This window comes from Heloderma suspectum, chromosome 1 (genome assembly GCF_057233095.1).
Source record: "Heloderma suspectum isolate Gila_16-S chromosome 1, 16-S_ref, whole genome shotgun sequence".
Taxonomy (NCBI): Eukaryota; Metazoa; Chordata; class Lepidosauria; order Squamata; family Helodermatidae; genus Heloderma; species Heloderma suspectum.
This window is the reverse complement of record NC_139458.1, coordinates 425,406,339-425,428,738: the sequence shown is the minus strand read 5'-3', so window position 1 is coordinate 425,428,738 and position 22,400 is coordinate 425,406,339. Positions and strand designations below refer to the sequence as shown.

At 43.3% G+C, this 22,400-nt stretch overlaps 2 protein-coding genes across 6 annotated transcripts in view; one reads left to right on the top strand and one right to left on the bottom strand.

Annotated features, from left to right (window-relative positions):
• The window catches only part of PPP4R3B (protein phosphatase 4 regulatory subunit 3B), a 57,774-nt gene extending 42,337 nt beyond the window's left edge, over positions 1-15,437 (top strand). For 4 of the 5 annotated variants that reach the window (XM_084829278.1, XM_084829277.1, XM_084829276.1 and 1 more), the window contains 6 exons: positions 383-541; positions 3,465-3,634; positions 6,896-7,035; positions 8,416-8,600; positions 10,120-10,322; positions 12,956-15,437. In XM_084829278.1, coding sequence (XP_084685404.1) covers positions 383-541; positions 3,465-3,634; positions 6,896-7,035; positions 8,416-8,600; positions 10,120-10,322; positions 12,956-13,051 — 953 coding nt within the window. In that variant the 3' untranslated portion in view covers positions 13,052-15,437. Of the gene's footprint in view, positions 1-382; positions 542-3,464; positions 3,635-4,939; positions 5,062-6,895; positions 7,036-8,415; positions 8,601-10,119; positions 10,323-12,955 lie in introns of all 5 variants that reach the window. The other variant, XR_014786985.1, reaches the window with a different exon arrangement.
• CFAP36 (cilia and flagella associated protein 36) overlaps positions 14,932-22,400 on the bottom strand; it is a 41,551-nt gene continuing 34,082 nt past the window's right edge. Inside the window, exon 10 of the mRNA XM_084829283.1 lies at positions 14,932-16,546. Coding sequence (XP_084685409.1) covers positions 16,460-16,546 — 87 coding nt within the window. The 3' untranslated portion in view covers positions 14,932-16,459. The remainder of the gene's footprint in view (positions 16,547-22,400) is intronic.

Sequence of the window (22,400 nt, the reverse complement as noted above, 5' to 3'; positions counted from 1 at the left end):
CTTTTAACAAATCTCCGAATGTTTGATGTGATGTGGCCACTGGCAAGACCATCTACCAGGAGACCTTGGAGAAACACTCCTGTGCCTTTCAGGAGAAATATGTGGCTCCTTCATCAGCAGCTGATGGTCATGCTATACATTTGTGTTAATAGGGTGCCTTAAATAGCGAGAGAGGTGGGGAAAAATGTTTTCAATAAAATGTTGCTAGGCCTGGGGCCCCAGCTCATGCTTTGCAAAGATTTGTTCAGGGTTCTTGGTCTCCAGTTTGCTCCACAGAAGATGGCATGTCTGGCTTGGGAAAAGTCTTGCTCCTAGGCTAATACTTCTCTGGTGTTTGCAAAATGGGGTCTTTGTATCTAAATGAGTTTTGTTTATTTTGCAGACAACTATCAAACAGCACAGCTGCTTGCCTTAATTTTGGAGCTGCTCACTTTTTGTGTGGAACACCACACATATCACATCAAGAACTATATTATGAACAAGGATTTGCTGAGAAGAGTTTTAGTCTTGATGAATTCAAAACACACCTTTTTGGCACTATGTAAGTAGCAAGTCAGATGTTCTACTCTAGATATGTACAGTTGCTCTTTGTAGTCTGTTGATTGGTATCCATCTTGTGATGGATATGTATGGATAGAAGAAAGATGCAATCAGGACTTCTGCATGTGATAGAATTTTGGAGGGAGCACAGAAAAGCTGCAGAATGTGGTACCCAATATTTCCTGAGAATTTCTGCAGCTCCTTTTTTTTTTTTAAAGCTAGTTTCTAGGATAGGATCCACCCATCTCAACCAGCACTGCTGGTTCCCCATGCAATCACAGCAGGTAGCGGTGATGTCACGCTTCTTGGGGCAAGGCCCCAGATGTCTAGAAACTAGACTTTACAGTGTGGAGAGAGACTCCAATGTGTGTGAACAATGCCTGGTAAAATCTCAGAAACCAAAGAAGGTTTTTAGTAAGATTTTCAGTAGTCAAAAGGTGGAGCTGTCTCCTTGTTCCTTACTGTGATCAGCAGAACCAGAATAAGTTATATAAAAAGAGAGAAAATGTGCAAATGTGCACAGTTTCTTTTCAGAATGTTTGTTGTGGTAGCTTCAGACCAGCATTGTGAGAATATTGTCATACCTGACCTCATTTCAATCAAAACTGTGCTACAAAGCACATTCTGAGAGAAGAATTGAATATTTTCCAGTTGGTGCCTTGGTTCAGCAAAACATCTGGCTCAAATTATGTTACATGTGCCTTGCCCTTTCTACAAGCATCTCAAAATGCAGTTTAGTCTCGCAGCAGTCCTGTGAGGAACAAAAGCCTACACACACAGGGCCAATCCGTGGTCAACTTCATAGGTGAACAGAGTTCATAAGAACATAAGAAGAGCCATGCTGAACAGACCAGGGGTCCATCTAATGCAGCATTCTGTTCACATAGTGGCCAACCAGGAACCCCCAAGCAGGACATGAGCGCAGCAGCACCCTCCCACCCATGTTCCCCAGCAACTGGTGTACATAGGCTCACTGCCTCTGGTTCTGGAGGTAGCGCATAGCCATGAAGAGTAATAGCCATTGATAGCCTTTTCCTTCAGGAATTTGTCCACCCCCTTTTAAAGCCATCCAAATTGCTGGCCGTCACTACACCCTGTGGTAGCGAGTTCCATAGTTTAACTATGCGCTGTGTGAAGAAGTACTTCCTTTTATCTGTCCTGAATCTCCCACCAATCAGCTTCATGCGATGACCCTGGGTTCTAGTATTATTAGAGAGGGAGAAAAATGTCTCCCTTTTCACATTCTCTACACCATGCATAATTTTGTACACCTCTAGCATGTCTGCCCTTACCCTGCTTTTTTCCAAGCTAAACAATCCCAGCTGTTGTAACCTTCTCTCATGGGGAGATGCTCCAGCCCCTTGATCATTTTGTTGCCCTTTTCTGCACTTTTTCCATCTCTACAATATCTTTTCTTAGGTGCGTTGACCAGAACGGTACACAGTATTCTAAGTGTGGCCACACCATAGATTTGTATAGGGGCAGTATGATATCTGCAGTTTTGTTCTCAATTCCTTTTCTGATTATGCTTACATGGAGCTTGCCTTTTTTTTACAGTGGCTGCACACTGGGTTGACATTTTCATTGAGGTGCCCACCACAACCCCAAGATCTCTTTCTTGGTCAGTCACCACTAGCTCAGATCCCATCAGCTTATATTTGAAGTTGGGATTTTTTGCCCCAGCATGCATCACTTTACACTTGCTTACGCTGAACTGCATTTGCCATTTAGATGCTCATTCTCCCAGTTTCCTACATCCAAATCCAGTGCTGCACGGCCTGGACTATCTTGAAGAACGCCTTGGAAGCCTCTCCTGTGCAGATTCCATTGCATTTGAAACTGGCCCAAGAGTAGTGGATATTCTTGGTCAGTTCCTGTTCATTTTACTGTAACTCATACAGGACAAGTTTCCGGTGCTTTTCTGCTCCACGTTTGCTTCCGCACAAATAATGCAAATAAGTTAAGTCCAGAAATTGTATCTGGGCTTGGTAGCCAACAGTCATTTCCAGTAGCCAGTATACTAAAAGCTCCTCTGGGAATGTGCAGAGTCTCCCTTTCCAGGGAGCCAGTGAAGCCTGCCTCCTCCCCACATAGGATGGAAGGGGATGACATTATTCCCTGACAACTGGGGTCCCTGCATACCTTTCTAGAAATTAAACACTGCCTCTTTCCCTCCCCGTGCAATGTTCCTTATGTAATCAAAGAGCAGAAACTCGCTCCCCCGAAAAGCAGTCCTGGCTTTCCCAAATCCCATCCACCAACAATTAAAATCCATATACACACACATACACACAGCTGTCCAGCTCTGGATATAGGCAGGCTCTTCATTTTACTGTTTTATAAAATCCAGTTTTCCAGCACCATTTTGAGGCATGAACGATGGGCCAGCTTACAAGCACACTCCTCTGTATCGGGCACTGGCTAGGAAAGAGCTGTAGGGACAGGAGTAGGGCTTTCCTGAGGTGGAGGCGGCACAGGGGGGTAGCAGATTAAGGTATGTGGAGAAATAGGAATTACACCCAACTGATGCTGCTGCCAGCTCTTTTTCAGTCGGAGGACTGTGGAACATGGCAGAATTAGGGACACAGTAGGAGAAGCTGGTCTGGCAGTGTAGTTAGTTACAAATAGGGAAAACGCTAGCAGTATTACAAAAGGGAAAGGCAAAGTGCTGTGGCTTCTCCTGGCTGGAGGCTGCAGCCCAATTCTGATTGCAAGAATTAAATTCTTGATCACCATGGTGACCATATGTGTAGACTCCTGGTTAAATGTACCCTTGTGCAAACTTTTTGCTGCTGGGCATTAAAGTGGACCAATCCTTTCACGCTATGTAAACGGTCAAATGCAAATAGTTTGGCATAAGGCTGTTATATATGAGCTTTCGAGAACAAGAAAGGACATTCCTGAAATGCTTGTTATCGTTGCAGGTGCTCTTCGTTTCATGAGGAGAATAATTGGACTAAAAGATGAATTTTATAACCGTTATATCACCAAAGGAAACTTATTTGAGCCAGTCATAAATGCTCTTTTGGATAATGGAACTAGGTACAATCTCCTGAATTCAGCAGTCATTGAACTTTTTGAATTCATCCGAGTGGTAAGTTTTGTGTGATGGTGTTTCTTAGTTTTATCTAAAGTAAACTTTTAAAGCATAAAGGGATTTTAGATCTTAATACTAAATGCCTAAAGGTCTTGTGTATTAAGTGTATAAAAAGCAAAATAGAAAAGAAATGACACCACAATGGGGAGGTGCCTTTTCTCTAAGTCTGCTATTGTGCTTGAATACAGTGGGGCGGTTTGCATGATCACCACAGCCCACCATGGGTTATGTACGCAACGGTGGGTTGTGGTGTGGGCAGACAGCCGTTTTGAATATTCAGCTCCCGCTGGGGGGCTGCCATAGTTTGTTGGTCATCTGAACTCAGGCAGCAGGGGTTGTTTGATGGTTAAAAGAGCCCACAAATAACCACAAAAGAGACCATGGCTTATTGCCACTCAGTTTTGAATAACATGACAAGCTGCAGCTGGGGCTTGAATAGGCAGTCTGGCTCCTGCGGGTTCTGTGGCTCATCTTGGATTAAATAAGCCATGGTGGGCTTCGGTGATAGTGCAGATCAGATCAGCGGGCCAGTTCGCATGATCAAACAAACCAGAGTGGTTTAAATAAGCCATGGTGGCTTGTTTAAAATAGCAGCCCATGTGAGGCACCATTAGCCTAATTACCTGACCAGACACAGCTTGTCGTGTCATCCAAACTTGGGTGCATGGCTTGTATGATGGGGATACAACCCTCAGATTACCCTACAACGGGCCATGGGTGATTTGAGGGTTGTTTCCCCCTTAAGGAAGCCATTCTGCCCAGGTTCAGATGACACAGTAGGTGGCACCAAAGTACATAATTAGGCTAATGGTGCCCAGCATGCACCACTGACTTAAACAAGCCACCGTGGCTTAATAAACGTGGTGGCTTGTTTTGATCATGCAAAACGGACCATTATGAAAGAGGCTGAGCCTTGGACCCATTCCCTGGCTTCTTGGCCCACACTCCCTATCCCTTCATCTTTTGCAGAAAGTGAATACCATGTTCACTTGGTACCAGGGATCTGCTTGAGTCTCCTGTATGTCCCCAGATCATTCTAATTTCATCTGGATCCTGAACCTAGATGAACATGAAATTTATTTAATTTATTGTAGATACCTTTCTTCCATTTACAAAACTCCCAGCAGAGCTAACAGATAAAAATAAAATAATTACCAAGTAAACTTAACAGTATGTTAAATCAGAACTATAAAACAGATCTACATTAGAAACAGTAGCATACATAAAACCATTGATCAGAACCAGCTTGATGATGTGCTCAAGTGCCTGGGAAATTTTTAAAAAATCTTGACTTGGTCCTAGAAAGACATTTGGCTTGGTACCAGATCAGCCTCGGGGGGAACAGGGAACATTCTGGAGGTGTGGCACCACGACCGAGAAAGGCCTCTCACAAGTCACCACCTGCATGATCTCCGAAGGCAGAGGTAGATAAAGGACAGCCTCTAGACATGATCGTAACACTGTGTTGGACCTGGCTTTCTACTGAAGGAGAGGCCTGGGAGTTTCACATGGGGTTTGAATGCATGGGAGCCAGAGGCTTGCTCTGTGTTCAGGCTCTTAAGAGTCTGGCTGACCTTCTGTACAAATGTTACGATGTCCTGGAATACAACTGATTGAGCTATTCTGAATAAAAACCAGGGTATAAAGTACTCTCCTGCTGGGAAAACTGCCTGTGTTCGCTGTGGAAACACTCCCGATTAAAACAGTTTAATTCTAGCACTGCCATTAGCAGCTGCCAAAGTAAAGGAATATTTGCAACAGCTGAACAGGGTAGTTGCCTTGAGAGTCATATGGTTGAAGCCAGGTTTCTAATGCAGTTTTTCAATCTGTGAATAGAATGCTGCACCCATTCCTTCCCTGCTGTGTGTCTGCTCTCTCCCCACAATGATTTTCCAGTGATTCAGATTCAAAGCAAGTTGTAGAAAAGTTTTCCTGTTCAGATTATTTCCACTGATTTCATAAAGTTAGTTACATCCAGTGACTTCAAAGCTGTGCTACTTTTGAAGTAGTTCAAGCTACAGATGCTGTTGGTTGTTTTTCTCCTGCATGTTCTTGAATATCAGCAATGTTCACCATGTGCTCTGCATCAGTTTTTTTCAGCCCCTTATACAACCACATTATGTGCACACACTCACATTTAAATTAAGATCACTAGAACGGATTCTAAAAGTCTGTGTTAAGAGTCAATCAATTTTGCTTATTTGAATTTAAATCCCATTTTGTCACATAGGTACGTTACAGATCTAATGTCTTTAACCTATTACTTCTTTCTAAATCCTCAGGAAAAGAGGGGATGTGTCAGACTTATAGAAAGCTTTTTAGCTTTCTAAATTTTTATCTTTGCTGTTTTAAATCTGTATTTTAAATTCCTGTACTGCTGCTAGGTTTTATTGTGGTTGTATTGTTATATTGTGGTTTTAATGTTCTATATATTTTAAATTGTTTTATTGTGTGTTGTTTGGTTTTAATTTTTGTGAACCGCCCAGAGAGCTTCGGCTATTGGGCGGTATAGAAATGAAATAAATAAATAAAGTCAAGAAAAAACTTTTTCCCCTCGCCCAGGAAGGGATATCCCAGCGGTCCATAGCTTTCATAAGAAAATTTCCCAACCCGATATTGGTGCGAGGAACAGCCACCTCGCAAACACTGCTTATACTGAAAGCTGAGCCGCAGCCTTTTCCCTGCTGGATGAGGCGTGTGCGGAGAGTCACCTAGAGATGGCAGCTTTCACAAGGCCAGTGGCAATGTGAGGTCACCGCCCGCTCTTGCTGATCCTCCGACAGCAGCCCCTTTGGTTTGCATCCAGCTTTTTAAAGTGCTGCATCAAAAGCTTCTGTGAGTTGGGAGAGGGAAATAATCTTGGGGAAAGGCACGACTCTTGACTCTAATCTTCCATTTCAGGAGAAGTGTTTGTGAAATTAAGTGTTTCATTTCAGGAGAAGAGACTGTGCAAGCAGTGTCAGGGGTCTTGCCTACCAAGTTCCCTGTATAGCCAAGTGACCTGTTAGACCCCAGGTGGCTCACAAGTGTGTGTGGGTGAATCACCTGGAATTTCTTGTATGCATAGACAGGGCTTCATGCTTCAGGAAAGTATTCCTGAGTAGACAGGCTCAGTCATGTAAATAAGTTTCGAGTTAAAATTATCTTACTCCCTTGTAACAGAGCAGCTGTCAGTTGATTTAACTGTGGGAGGCTCATACTGATGTTTCTGATCTTCTCCAGCTAGGTAACATTAACTTTGTTTTGCATTTAATGCAGGAAGATATCAAGTCACTTACTACACATATAGTTGAAAACTTTTATAAGGCACTTGAATCCATTGAATATGTTCAGACATTCAAAGGACTAAAGACAAAATATGAGCAAGAGAAAGACAGACAAAGCCAGAAACTGAACAGGTACAGTTCTTGAAACTTAATTTAAATCTGAAAGCACAATTGGGTGGCCTCTCTAGTGGGTTTCCTGAAGCATGACTGTCTTGCTTCTTCTATTGATAATATTGGGACATGCTCCATGTGTTCTCTTTCTTGAAGAGAATGCATGGTGCTTAGCAATAGATTTTTATTATCTTGGGCATGTCTGTGTTTAATCCATTTCTCTTTCCAAAGTATATGTCAATACACTTTTTGAGTCTTGGGGTTTTGTTTTTTAGTTTATTTTGAAAAGCACATTGCTTGATTTCTAAACAAAGATGAGGAAACTAGTTTTGTTGGGAAGAATTTATTTTATCTTGGTATCTTTTATTCTGTGATTTTTGTAAGGTCCCCTGAGAGCTGACTAGCTGAAGGGCATCATAGAAATCATTTAATAAGTTACGACAATATTCCAGGGGATGAGGAGGAGTCCCAAGTTCCCTCTCAGTGAAGTTCTCACATTAGGATTTTGTCATGGCAGGAGGGAACAGAGATTAGTTGGGCAACCAGGTACACTGGTGCAGAGCTGGCACTAATGCCCCTAGGAATGCAGAACCCCTGATCCGTGGGTCTAATCCAACCCACCAGGCTCGCCCATCCATCCTCTGGAGCCTCCTGGGGTTTCTCCGGAGGCAGGGTTTGGCCTCCAAGGTAATGCCCCCAAAGAAAACTCTGCTGTTATACCTGATCTCAGATCGGAAATAACAGCGAGGATGCTGGCAGTAGGGGGCTTGGCTGGTGTCAGAAAGAGAGACTGCTCTTCCTGGCACCGTCCAGGTTGCTTTGTGCGGTACTTGGCACCCCCGCAGGGATGCTGGGCAAAAGGTAATGCTGGGTGGTTTGTCAGCCGTGGCCATGTGCACGCACGTGCGCACACCTCAGCAAGCAGGGATGGAGAAGTTTAAAACCTCCCATCCCTGCCTGCTGAGATCAGGGGATGGAATCACTGTTTTCCCACTCTTATTAGCAGCAGGGAAACAGCGACTGCATCGAAATTGCTGGAGATAGTGAGATTAAGGTCTCCCCCCTGCCTTCAGCAATCCCGATCAAGATCGGTGTCCCAGTGCTGCTAATAACAGTGCCAGAACTGTGGCCTTTTCCTCGCTGCCCAGCTCACATCCGATCTGTGGAGAAAAGTGGGTGGGCTCCAGTGGACCAAATGGAGAGAGGTTGAGAAGTGCGGCTTTTCCACCTGTCCAAGATAGAGGAAGACCAGGATACAAATGTCATAAGTGAATAAATGCACTCTGGATTATTTTCAGCTAACTTCTCTATACTGTATCAACCACACATGGTCTGGCTTTGGCATGTTCTGCTGCAATCCCAGTGTCAAGTTTTGAACCTTTTTTTTGCTGTATTTTACAGTGTCCCATCTATACTACGTAGCAACAGGTTTCGTAGAGATGCTAGAACCTTAGAGGATGACGAGGAAATGTGGTTCAATGAAGATGAAGAGGAGGAGGGTGAAGCCATTGTACCCCCGGTAGAGAAATCCAAGGCAGAGGATGATTTTCCAGAAAGTTATGAGAAGTTCATGGAAACAAAAAAAGGTATTTTCCCAATTGGTCACAGCATATAATGAGATTCTGTATGGCCCATGTCATGGCAGAATTTTAAGAAGCTATTAAGCCCCAAGATTTAAGGAACTTTCCCGCAGGCTCAGCAGCAGAAAGAAATCTTGAAAGCAGCGTGGGTAGTTTTAATCAAACTAAACATTGAAACCTAGCAAGGGGGGAATTTCCAGTGTAGGGAGCTTGTTCTTGGCCTCTGTCTCCTTCTTTGTTGCTGTGGGATGTATCCAGACTGGCTTTAACTCCTTTTACTTGCTCAAGAGACAGGAAATCATGTGACTAGGGTTTTTTATACTCTTACCTCCCTGGAGTAAGCCCCTCCCAGTGCCTTCACTGCCTTGCTCAGGAAGCAGATGCAAATAAATAATCTTTCCAGAGAACAAAGCTCAATCTAGGCCATTTCTCTCTTCTCAAAATATTGTCTCTGTCATGAAACACCCACTCATCCTACCCAGGCTATCATGCTGCTTTTTCATATCCCAGCCTGGAACATCCCACAACAACAGAGGAAGGAATGTTGGTGCCTACCATGTAAGTTTCTTCTGGTTGGTTTGTGGAAGTATCCAGGCCCCACCTTTACTGGCATTCTATGGACTATTCACAGACACACCTATTCTGTGGGTCCTTAAAACACCAAACACTTCCATGAAGTCACCCCACCCTCTTTTTCCTTATCTGTTTCTCAGGATAACTCTTCTACCCTAAGCTTGTCCATGCTTTGGAACTGGGGAGGGGCTTACTCCAGGGAGCCAAATTATATATTGTTTAAAACCCTAGTCACATGATTCACTGCCTTTTGAGTAGGTATGAGATGAAGCCTAGCCTGGATGTGTCCACACACCAAACAGAAGAAATATTCATAGAACATATCTTCTTTCCCAACCATGTATATTGTGCACACTCAATTGCAACCTTCACTTTTTGTTCCCTGACAGACAGACGTGGTGTATATATACTCCCTCCCTCCCGAGAGAACTTGGCCCTCACCAACACACACGCGTCCACTCTCTCTACAACAATCTTCATAAAGCATAATGTATTTTATTTTGCAACCAGAGCGGATCAGAGTTGGAGAGGGCCAAATTAAATACGAGCAAAGTTATGCAACAAGACCTGTGTGATTGTGATGGCACTCATTCAAGCCTCCGTATTTGCACAAATTGCAGCAATCCTCACATCAAAATGGAGGTTCATACCAGTTGTGCCTCGGCAGGGGCACTGCAGTGGTGCCATGAGTTGCAGAGATGTTCACAAGGAGGTTGCAAGCTAGAGCAAACTGCCCACCGAGAAGGCTTGATCTTAGGATGTTAGATATAATATACTGGGGGGGCTTGCAATACCTGTATTACTAGAAAAGTACTGATCACTTAGCTCAGCACCACTTCCCCCACTGTTAAAAGGAAGAACAGGTTCATTTGATACATTCTGTGTAATTTGGGTTTTACAGATTATTTTGTCAAGTACTGTGCTAAATATCAAAATCCTTTTTTTCCATTAGCAAAAGAGAGTGAAGACAAAGAGAATCTCCCCAAAAGGACTTCAGCAGGTGGCTTCAAATTCACTTTTTCCCACTCTGCCAGTGCCACTAACGGAGCAAATAGTACAAACAGCAAATCTGTAGCGGCTCAGACATCACCGGCAAGTTCAAATGGTTCCTCTTCCAAGAATGCCAATTTGACTTCAGCAGTCACCGCCACGAAGGTGAGTAATCTGGTGTTTGTGAAAGAAGGCATGATGATGGCTTTGCACTTTCAAACCATGTGGATATGGTGAGAAAGCTCCTTCAGACATCCACATATGCTGTTCTTAAGATCCAGAATGTGTGAGGTGAAGCTGGTTGGGACACACAGTGGGGCTTTCTCTTACTATGGGTATCATTTTGCAAGTGTGTGATTCTCTGCAGCTTGACCTTGCAAGAATTTTATAAATGTGGTAAAACTGATTAGGGTGGGCATTTTACTGGGCTCTGATACTGGAATTTATGAGCTCATCAATTGTTAATGTGAAGTTGTACTTTTAATGTTTTTGTTGTCACTTGGTAAGACCAGGCAGGATGAAATATTTCAAATATAATACCCAGTGTCAATATTGTCTGTGTCACATTAAGAAAATTCAGTGGTATTGTTTGACAGTCTTGACCCTGCTGGGAACTATATGTAATGCTGCAAGTTCCAGGTGCCACTGGGCAGTTGAGCGGGCAGTTGAGCAGCCAGTTGGTTTAGGTCAGGGGTGGACAACTTGTGGCCCTCCGGATATTTTGGCCTACAACTCCAATCATTCCTAGCCAGCATATCCAATGGTGAGGAATCATGAGAATTGTAGGCCAAAATACCCAGAAGGCCATAAGTTGCCCACCCTGATTAAGGAGAAACCTTTATGCTTAATGCCTGTTCAAACTGTCCCTACTTCAGACACACTTTGAGCACAGATCTGACCTATACAAGACATATTTCTTACTAATTTTTAAGTAATTTCTTAGTAATTTCCGTCCAGTCCAGCATCTTGTTTCCCACAACAGCCAGCCAGATACTTCCAAGAAGTCCACAAGCAGGACATGAAAGCAACAGTCCTTCTCTGCTGTTTGTCCACAGCATCTGATATTGGCATGGAGGTGCCATTTAACTATCATACCTAATAGACCTATCCTCTATTAAGTTGTATAATTCCCTTCTAAAACCATCTAGGTTAGTGGCCATTGCACAAGTTGTGGCAGCAAATGCCACATAATGGATCATTGCTAAGATCAGCAAAATATAATTGCTAATTGTAAGAATTTCCTTTCTGCATATGGAGTGAGCAATGTCTACCCCTATTTCTGAATTATGACACAGATATCTGCTCTACATGCCTTTCATCATGGTATTTGTGAAAAGCAGGGGTTGAAACTTAATGGATGCCTTAAATCGGGGTCTCCAACCTTTTTGAGTTCCTGGGCACATTTGGAATGTTGAGACTGTTTCGTAGATGCTGTTGCAAAATGGCTGCCTTGGGAGGCATAACCGTTGGTAGAACAGCTGCTGTGCCACACACAGGCAGAGGGGGTAAATATACAGAGAGACCCAGAGAGAGGGAAAACATATGGACACACAGAGAGGAAGGACCCCCCCCCCACACACACACACACACACAGAAAACCAGAGATGAAAGATGAGATATATATCTCATATCAAATTGTCTGTGTATTGCTTCCTCTCCTTTCCCTGAGTTTTTGTGTGTGTTGTGTTTCCCGGGGGTGGGGGTCCACTCTCTGGGTTTCTTTCTACCAGTTTACCCTCTCTCTGGATTTCTTTGTATATTTACCTACTCTCTGTGTGCGGCACAGCAGCTGTTCTACAAACAGTTATGCCTCCCAAGGCAGCCATTTTGCAACAGCATCTACAATACTGTCTCAGCATTCTAAATGTGCCCATGGAGATATGAAATATCTAGGGAGAGGGGGACCATACAGACACACCCAGAGAAATGGAGGGGGAATAAACACAGAATCTGAAGCTGGGTGGAAAAGAAATGTATACACATATGCTCACATACATGCACAGAGAAAAAAAACTGAAGATGCTCACATGCAGAGGGGGGAGCCTCAGACACATGGGGTGGGGGAAAGCACAGCCATGGTCTCCTCCCCACCCACCCCAACCAGTGCTCCTTTTTCCACCCATCCGCACTTACCACTTCCTTGCTGGCTGTCTTTTTAAACATTTTACAGGGTGCCGTCCCTTTTGGCCATTCTACTTTCTGTTGAGCTGCAACACTCTTCTCATTTCCTCTCTCATCTCTGTATACTTTTCCAGGCTGGAGCAGCAGCTCGAGTGCTGATGTCAGCCTGGAGAAATATATAAGAGGTGAGGGAGGAAGTTTAACACCCGTCTAGCTTTCTCGCTAATCTCCATGCATTTTTCATGTCTGAAATCCCTCCCTTCCCAGTCCCAAAGAGGGGGTGGCAGTGATTGGGGGAGTGCAGAGGCTTTGTGGCTGCTCTGGAAGACCTTCATGGGCATCGCGCTGGGGTCACCAGCCTTAAATGCTTTCAAATGTTCAAATAAAGCCTAAATAGCTTCCCACAGTTGTCTTACCAAAACTGTAATTCTTGATTTATTGGACATTAGCATCATTTATCACTGTTGGCTACCTTAGGCATCTTTATGGAAAGGCGGGGTATATAAATGTTTTATATTAAATGTAATCACATTAAATGGAACATAGGAAGAAACACCAGGCACTTCAGTGCGCGAGGTCCTTGGTTTTCCTTTCATAAGCTGGCCAGTGGGGTGTCTGTTCGCAGCAATGCGTTTTTCTTGTTTTTTAAATGTGGGTTTTTCCTTTTCATTCCACAGGGAAGTTTGGTTGGCCTTGTGGATTATCCTGATGATGAGGAGGAAGATGAAGAGGAGGAAACATCCCCGAGAAAAAGACCTCGTCTTGGCTCTTAAAAACATTGAAACAAACTCTACTTGAGGGTGCTTAAATGCTGTGACTGAACTAAATAGTCTGACTCGGAAAGCTGTCTCCCTGGAAAATACATGAGAATACCAGGAGTAGCAAAAGAAACTCGACTAGAAGGGTTTAGTTCTGAGAACACCAGGCTTCCAAAGAACCTAATCTCTTTCTAGACAATGAGTCTGCCATTCAGGCTGTTAAATATTAAACTGAAATGGTGGGTTAGTAATCAGCACCTGGATGACAGCTTGCCAGCAAAAAGATCATCTTGGGTTCTGTGAGGGAATGGGGATGGGAAAAGTAACTTTTTGATATTGCAGGGTTTCCCCAGTTTGTATCCAAGCTAGAAGAAAATTGTAAGGCTTCAGTTGCAAACCTAGTAACATAACTTTGTAATGGTGCTGTCCATTGTGTTTTTTTTAGCAATTGCCTCTTTTAAATCTCTTTCCATTAAAAAAAAATTAATTCAGACACTGGGGACCACTATTTGCACAGTCAGCCAAATGGTAGAGGATAGCACCCTGCTGTGTAGTGCATGTTGAGTGGCAAATTGATCCCCTCCCCCAAACATAGTTTGGAAGGAAAAAAGCTGGGTTCAAAATGAAAGATGACTAGAAGAAGCTATCCAGGAAAACCAATACTGAGGATCATCAGCTGTCAGGGGGGGGAAACCATCAATAAACCCTAGTACTTGAAATAACATTTGAGTTGCAATTACTAATAGCATTTTATGGAAGCGAAGTTGAATGGAGTCACTCTCTGCTAACATCAGAAAATGTTTTCCTTGAGCCATCTGCATTTTACATTTGCAAGAGTAAGAGAGACAACACAGTGAAATGCTGCCAGAAAATTTTGAACCCTACTGAATTAGGGGTATAATCATTTTTGACCAATAGTGATTTGAAGGCAGAGTCAACATGCAGCATCTTGAACCTAGGGGGTTTAGTACAAAGGCTGCTTCTTAACACATTCCATGTATTTAAACAAATTTCAAAAAGTACATTAGGTAAATTGATGGAGGCAACTATTTGAGACCTTTTTATTTTCAGAGCAAGTAAACTGTAAATATTTTAATGTTAGTTTGGCCATATATGATCTGAGATCATGCAGAAGAAGAAATTCCCCAGACTACAAATTGTGTTAAGAGTGATATGAACTATGAAACCAGCAGCAATCCACCATTATAGATCACTCTTGCAATGTGTTATGGGTCCATTTCTCCTGGAACAGTTACTGACAGTTTCCCTGTTTTGGAGATTTTGTAGTTAACTTTAATTTTAGCTATTGTTTGCAAAAGATGGGCTGTCTGTGTAGATATGAAGTATAGTTTTTCCATGAAACAGAAGTTTATTTTGTATTGAGAAAAAAAAACCACTGTACTTGTTTTACACCATTTGTATACATGTGGTAATATTAATGCTGAACTGTAAAATTCAGGAATTAAAATGTGACCCTGTAATTCCATAATTATTGGTTTTGTTTGGTTTGTTGTAAATGGTAAGTTAATTCAGATTTTGAAATGTGGCCATTTTAGAGGATTTTAATGAGATAGTTATTTGTACAATTTAATCACTATATACCACTGAACTAAATCTGGCAGAAAAAGCAAGGAACACTCCTAGATTTGATTCAGTGTGTTGTGATGACTGACAGTTAATGTGATCTGAAGGACTTATCTCTGCCCTCTGGGGGCACCAGGCAACCAAGAATGGGGCTTCCTTCTCACTTCAACAGAGACATTCTTATTGGTGGGGAAACAATTTGGCTGGTTCAACAGACTTACTGTATAGACTTGCTCTCTTCAGTTCCATTTTTGTTCTCTTGGCGAGTCTTCCCTCCACCCCCACAGAGGTAACACTTTTTCCTAAAGCTCTGTGGCTAACCCCCAGGGAAACTCAGTGTGTATCATTTCCCTTCAAAGTGAAATTCATGTAGCCTGTTCCGAAGCTTTTTAGTAAGTCACTGAAAAAGACCCAAAGCACATTTGGGCTCATTATCTTCCATACTTTTTCAAAGACTGTTAGGAGCTTTAACACACATGCAGACCTGCTCAGGAGTCGATTCTATAGCAGAAAACAGTGTTGCTTTTTATAGTTTAATGTAAACAAATGGAGGTGGCGTGTCAGCCAATATTTAAACACTTGCGATGCTGTGAGAGAGGCATTGAACTCCTCCCTTTCAAGTTACACAATCTGCCTCAGGTGCATTCTTCCCCACTTCCACCTCCTCTCCAGTTTATATGCTGGTTGCTTTTTGCCACAGGATAGCCCACATTTCAAATGCCTGGGGCCCTTCAACTGATTTTTTAAAGAAAAAGATTTCATCTGCCAATGTGTCTCAGTTAAATACTATTTTAATAAAAAGTTACATGATATGTGGATGGCCTGTTTTTACTGTGTTGAAAGTAGTATTCTGTTAACTCCAAAGCAATGGGACATTGATCAGATTTTGGATGATTCTGAATTATGAGTATAGACAATAACTGGAAGTTTCTTGGTATATTTATATTGTGACAAAGTTAAAGGCTATTTCTGTAACAGCAAATTCAATTTTTTAAAAGCACAAACAGTGGCATAGGCACATTTAAAGTATATGAAAATATCCAGGTTCAATCCAGATTTAGTCATAGTTGGAATAATAGTCCCATTAAAATTAATGGTACTGACTGTACTCTATAGTCCCATTGATTTCAGTGGGTCATGACTAAGTATTGCTAATTCTGGATCCAACCCACAAGCTGGTTTAATCTTGTCATTTTTGTGAACCACACTGCCTACCTGTTTCCTAGGGCTGCTTTACACATTGCGGTGGGCTGGAGCCAGAGTACGTTAGTTGAACCTAAAGTCATGATTAACTTGTTCCATTGATTTCAGTGGGACCGAAGTTCAACTGATTTAGTATAGATCCAACCCAGTATAAATAGGTACATGCTAATTTGGCATGTGCTTGCGACTACCCTGTAATGTGAAGAATGCCATACTTTCCCCTCGTAAGTAGAGTGGGAAATGCTAGGGAAAGATAGGGCCACAAGCAGCTCCATGCAGTGGTAGACAAAAATGCATATTGGAGGCTACATGTATGTAATGTGTTAACTGGCTTTACGCGAAGGTATGCAATTCATTTTCCATGTTGGATTTTAAACCTGACACTTCTTACACAAGCTTAAAATTAAAACAAGTTTAACCTTTTTAATGCAGTACATACTGGAAATCATAAGAAACTAAACTACGGGGTGAGTGATGCTTTGGAACCATCAAACCTACATAAAAATTACTGGTTTTATAATATATAAAAACAAGTTAATGAATAGGATGCTTGTAAACAAACAATTCAGTTCATGGTTAAATATATACTAAAGGTAATTTTTGTCTCCAACTCTTCTTAGAAGTTGTTTCTCTAAACTATCGCTTATTAATAACTTCTTCTTTTAGTTTTGCTGCAAGCATTCTCTTCTTTAACAACCTTTGCTCTTCTTCTTCTGTCATGCCCTAAAAAAAAAATTAAAATATTAACTGCAATATCTGTGGCTGCCTTGCAGAATCCTATATGCATGTTTACTTAGAAATAAATCCCAATGACTTCAATAGGACTTTTTCTCAGTTAAGTGCATAGGATTTCGGCCTGTCGAGGGTGAGATGATTTCATGTAGAACATTCAATGTTACAGCAAGTACTAGACCAGTACTTTCAGTTTGCAAAGCAAACATAGTTTTTCAGTTTGACAGTAAAGTAGTAACAAGAGATAGGAAGCTGCTTCATACATTACATGGTATTGAGAGAGACTGTGACTCAGTGATGGAACACCTGCTCTGCACTGGCAGAAGATCCTAGGTTCAGTTGCCAGTTAGAAATATTTCTTCCTGAAAATATTTCTCCCTGAAACCCTGAGGAGCTGCTGCCAGTCAGTGGCAACAATACTGGTACAGATGGACCATTGGTCTGCCTCCATATAATAAGGCAGATTCCGATGTTCTATGAGGTAAGTGCAGATTTGCCACTACATGTACCAGGCCGGGGGGGGGGGGGGGTATTTTTTTACATCACCTAATGGACTGGATCCAGACTTCGCACTACCCTTTGAAATCAATGGGACTTGTTAGACATGACTAAATTAGGTCTCACTGCCTTCAAGCGTTCTTCTCTACATGTGACTAAGTCCAGATCCAATTCAATGTGTGATGCGTCCTTATAAATGTATTTGGCTTCTTTATCTGATGAGTGAATGTTATATATTGGAAAGATCAGGCAAGCGATGACACAGCTAACATGCACCACAGGCTCTTATCTGACCTTAGCATGGAAATCTCTTGCTATTGTTTACCAAATTTAGCATATGCTGCTGCTGTATGAAAATATGCATCACAATCCCATTCATCTGGCTTTGCTGCATGAATGAGATGCTACATTTATAGAGAAAAGAAAAATCTGTTTTAACTCCCTGTGCATATTCTTTATCAGCACTATCCATATGTTTTGCTGCAAAATATGTAAAGAGTTTTGGAGATGGTGGCATAGAGCAGGGGTGGGCAGAAGGTAGACTGGGATCTACTGGGAGATCTCCAGGTGATTTGCAGTAGATCAGCAAGATTTTCCAATTCCTATTGTTTAAGAACACTAACAACAACAAATATTTTTTTCCTTCTAATTTAGACTGCCGAAATACTAAACAGCTTGGAAAGGAAAAGTAGATTTGTATGAATTCCAGTACTGGTAATGAAAACATTCCTGGGCTGAACATGCGTTCAAAGGCATTTTGTTCTGAAATTCATTGCCTTGGGCCACTATTTTGCACCTGCCATTAGACCTCGGGGGGTTCTAGTGAAAAACCAAGTACATTTCACAAGCCTGAAGTCTACCCAGCCTTGGCACAGAGGGCAGGGAGGAACACATTCTCATATGATGTTCTTCTATGGTAGATTAGGCTTGAAGATTAAGGCATGAAGTTGGGCTGCAGCAGTAGGTTACATTATGCTTGAGTGTCACTCGCACCAGAAATGAGGCAGAAGGTAGATCTCCAGATGTTCAACTCCCACAAGCCCCTGCCAATATGGAGAGCTACTTTCTGCCTACCCCTATAGCTTTGGCTATAGCTAAAGAAAAAGAAAAAAAGAATTGCAGCATGACTCTGAGGACTTCAAGGGTTCCCCTAGTAGATGGCCCTGTAGCTACACCTGTTCCTTGCATGGTAGTTCCAAAGTTGTGGGAAAAAACAAAGAAATGAACTGCTGTCATGCAATGAGCTCAGTGGCAGCGCACCTGCTTTGCATGCAGAAGGTCCCAGGTTCAATCCCCAGTGTCTGCAGGCAGGGCTGGAAAAACCCCTGCCTGAAACTCTGGAGAGCTGCTGCTGCCAGTCAGTGTCAACAATACTGGGCTTAGATGAACCCATGGTCTGACTCAGTATAAGGCAGCTTTCTCTGTTCCTTAGTCCTGTGAGACCTCAGCCTTAAGCCATCAATGCAACATAGTCATCTCTCCTTTTACCAGGTTTTTTAAGCCTTTGCCTTAAGGAACTCCTTGAATGTGCATAGCAGCAGAACATAGTTCTCTATAAGGTTTATATGCAAGTCAGTCAAGGCCTGAAATACTTCATGCTATTTTTTTTCTTTCTGCACCCTGGCAGCAGATATGGTCAGACTAAATCTACAGCTTGTAATATACAGAGCATATACTTCAAGACTTCCTTTTACTCCTTTCTTTGGCAGGTACTCCTTTTGGAGAATCTTTGAAGGCGTTTTAACAGAACCAAAGGACAAGAAAAAGCTTCTTCCCCTCATTCCTAGATAAGAGAAGAAGCATTCCAAACCCTTTATTAGTTCTTTATGCCCCTTTAAAAGGCAGTTTAAGTGCAGGGATTGTAGAACCTTCACAGTTTTCTAACAGGATAACAATATCCTATCAGTATGAAAGAGGGTTCAAAAGTTTTAACTAGCTGGAGAAGCTTTCTCTACAGTCAGCTGGGTAATTAAGGTGCTCAAGAAGGTTACTGTATTTATCCCACTGGGATTTGATATGTGCAACTCTTCCATAATGTAGGTTCAAGGCAAATATTTTGAAGTTCTCTGAAGAAGCCAGTATCTTTTTGGATCTCAGAATACTGAAAGGGTCTCTCTTTCAACCCAGCATTCAGGTTATTGATCAGGTACCTCTCCAAGATAAATTCTCAGGTATTTACTTCTAACACATGGGAAACTGAGTAAACCATCACATGGACCTTCCCAAGGCAGTAGTGGAACAGTAGCCACATAGCTCCCTCGGCAGGAGACCTAGTCCTCCTCAGGATGTAGGTTCAAGACCCACGTTAGGAGGAAACAACTCTTGGGTTCTCCAGCAACAAACCTATTTAGCTTCTGCAGATCTCATGGGAGCATATAGTCATGTTCCCCAAATCCAGAAGCTCCACAGATAACCCAGAATTACTTATGGAAGTAACTGTATTAATAGAAGGCACTTCCATTTCAACTTTTTTCTCCTGAGAGTTTTTCCTGGGTTGATGACTTCTTGATCCATTGTCTACAGGAGATGCATATTAACCTAATCACTGCATCTGGTTTTATTTTCTACAGCCACTCAGGTAACCCTGCAATGTGATGTTCATTTCTAGTAAACTACTAAAATGTTTGCTGGGTTCCATGACCCACTGTCAGGAAAAAAGAATGGATCTAAATTGGTTGTAAAAGAGTGGATCTTAAAGTTAATACAACCACATGACAATGTCTACACAGCCTCTATCCTCTGGACCACTTCTCATTCACACTGGCTCTTAAATCCATTAGAATGCATTTTAGATAAGTAAGGCAGTTCCAAGGCTACATGGCTTCTAGCACAGTCTCTGTCCTGTGAGACAGATTTCATTCCAGTCAGCTGTAGCAGCTCAGCCAACTTTATCAGGTGATTGTAACTCAGTGACTGCTTCCTTCAAGTGGTGGCTGACTTAAGAGTTATTCTGGGAATCCCTCTCAAACGACATTCCAGATCCAGCTAAAAAGGAATATAAGCTTAATGGGCTGGGATCCAATAGATTGCAACAACATAGTGTCCCTAGACAAGTGATTTCATAATCCAGTAACAGCAAAATTTTTGACTAGGAGTCAGGGCAACTGGTCAAATGTTCTTGGTTCCTTTTTTCAGGAAAGCCTCCCCTTCACTGGGTAGTTCATTCCTGGGACTCTTTAACTGTTTTTCTTAAGAGGAGTTCACAGAATCAGAACAGACTGGCTAAATCACCAGGATTTGCATGATGGGAGTGGAGTTCAAATCCTCAGGTACTGTGTCCCTGACCAGCAGATTTGGCGTTCTGTTAGTAGAGCCCTTCTCTACTCAACAATGAAGTTCACAGTTTCTCTGCAAGTTTTATACATGAACCATATAGCAGAAACCATAGATGCACCAAGCACAATGACCCCAAAGTGGCTGCATACATGCCTTCCCACCTCTCATAGCCTCTTTGAGAAGTCAGGGCAGAGAGAGTAGACATTATTATGTGACTCTAATGTGGGGACCCATGGAGGAGGCACCACTATTCCAGTGACTTGGGGCAGAAGGAGATACGGTAGGAGGAGGGGGTTGGGACATCAAAGTAGAATGGGCCACAGGTGTTTATACACTGTTCCCCTTCTACCCCCCTCCTCTAGCTCTCATGTAGCTGGTAGCTCTTCCACTGTGCCCTCCTGTCTTGCGGTGCTGCTATTTAATGCCAGATCGGTCTGCAATAAGACCGCACTCATTCACGATTTAACCATGGATGAGAGGGCCGACCTGGCGTGTATCACTGAGACTTGGGTGGGTGAGCTGGGTGGAGTCAACCTGACTCAGCTCTGCCCGCCTGGGTACTCAAGTGTAGCACCAACACAGGTTGGAGGGCCGGGGGGGGGGAGAGTTGCCGTGGTTCATAGAACTTCCATCTCTATCACCAGAAGACCACTCCACCTTGGAGCGGGCCTTGAGGGGTTGCACCTGGTGTTGGGCCATAGAGACAGATTGGGGATGCTGCTGGTGTACCGCCCACCCTGCTGCCCAGCATCCTCCCTGACTGAGCTGGTGGAGGCAGTTGCAAGTGTGGTGTTGGAGGAACCCAGGATGGTGGTTCTGGGTGACTTCAACTTCCATGCTGAGGCTGTCTCCGGAGTTCCAGCTCAGGACTTCATGGCCTCCATGACAACCATGGGGCTGTCTCAGTATGTCATCGGCCCAACACATGAAGCAGGGCACACCCTTGATTTGGTTTTTGCTTCAAGTTGTGAGATGGGTAGTCTGAAGACTGGGGGGCTCCAAGTAACCCCATTGTCATGGTCAGACCATTTACTGGTGAGATCTGAACTTACGGCATTACTCTCCTCCCGCGGGGGTGGGGGGCCTATTCGGATGATCCGCCCTAGGAGACTGATGGAATCCAATGGATTTCTGAATGCTCTTGGGGATTTTCCAGTGGAGAGAGCTGGTGATCCAGCCAGGGCCCTAGCCTCACTGTGGAACAGTGAGATGTGGAGGGCCATCGACATGATCGCACCTGAGTGCCCTCTCCGGCACTGTGGAACCCGTTCTGCTCCCTGGCATACTGGGGAGCTGCGGTCAATGAAACAGGCTGGACATCGGCTGGAGCGCAAATGGCGCAAGACTCAAAGTGAAGACGACTGAGCACGCTCCAGAGTGCATAATCGTGCCTATTGCGTGGCAGTGCGGGCAGCAAAGAAGATTTATTTTGCTGCCTCCATTGCGTCCTCAAGTAGCCATCCAGCGGAGCTCTTCTGGGTGGTCCGGTGGTGGTTAACATCTTCCCCAGTAAATGGGGCCCTGGCCCCGTCGAGGACCCACTGTGACCTTTTTGCATCGCACTTTGAGGACAAAATCGCTTGTCTCCGCAGCAACCTTGATGCTGTTGTTAGTGCAGTACCAGTCGAGGTGTCTGATGCCACCATCTGCCCGATTTTGTGGGATCAGTTCCAGTTGTTACAGCCTGATGATGTGGACAAGATCCTTGCAATAATGCGACCGACCACGTGCCCTCTTGATCCCTGTCCCTCCTGGCTAATAAAAGCTAGCCGAAGGGGTATGACTGGGTGGGTCCAGGGAGTGATAAATGCTTCCCTACGGGAAGGGGTGGTCCCTGCTGTCCTTAAGGAGGCAGTAGTGCGGCCACTCCTGAAGAAGCCCACCCTGGACCCAACAGTATTAGACAACTACCACCCAGTCGCAAATACCCGTTTTCTACGGAAGGTACTTGAGAGGGTTGTGGCGAACCAATTGCAGGCACTCTTGGAGGATAGTGATTATCTAGACCCATTTCAGTCTGGGTTTCGTTCTGGTTATGGGACTGAATCAGCCTTGGTCACCCTGATGGATG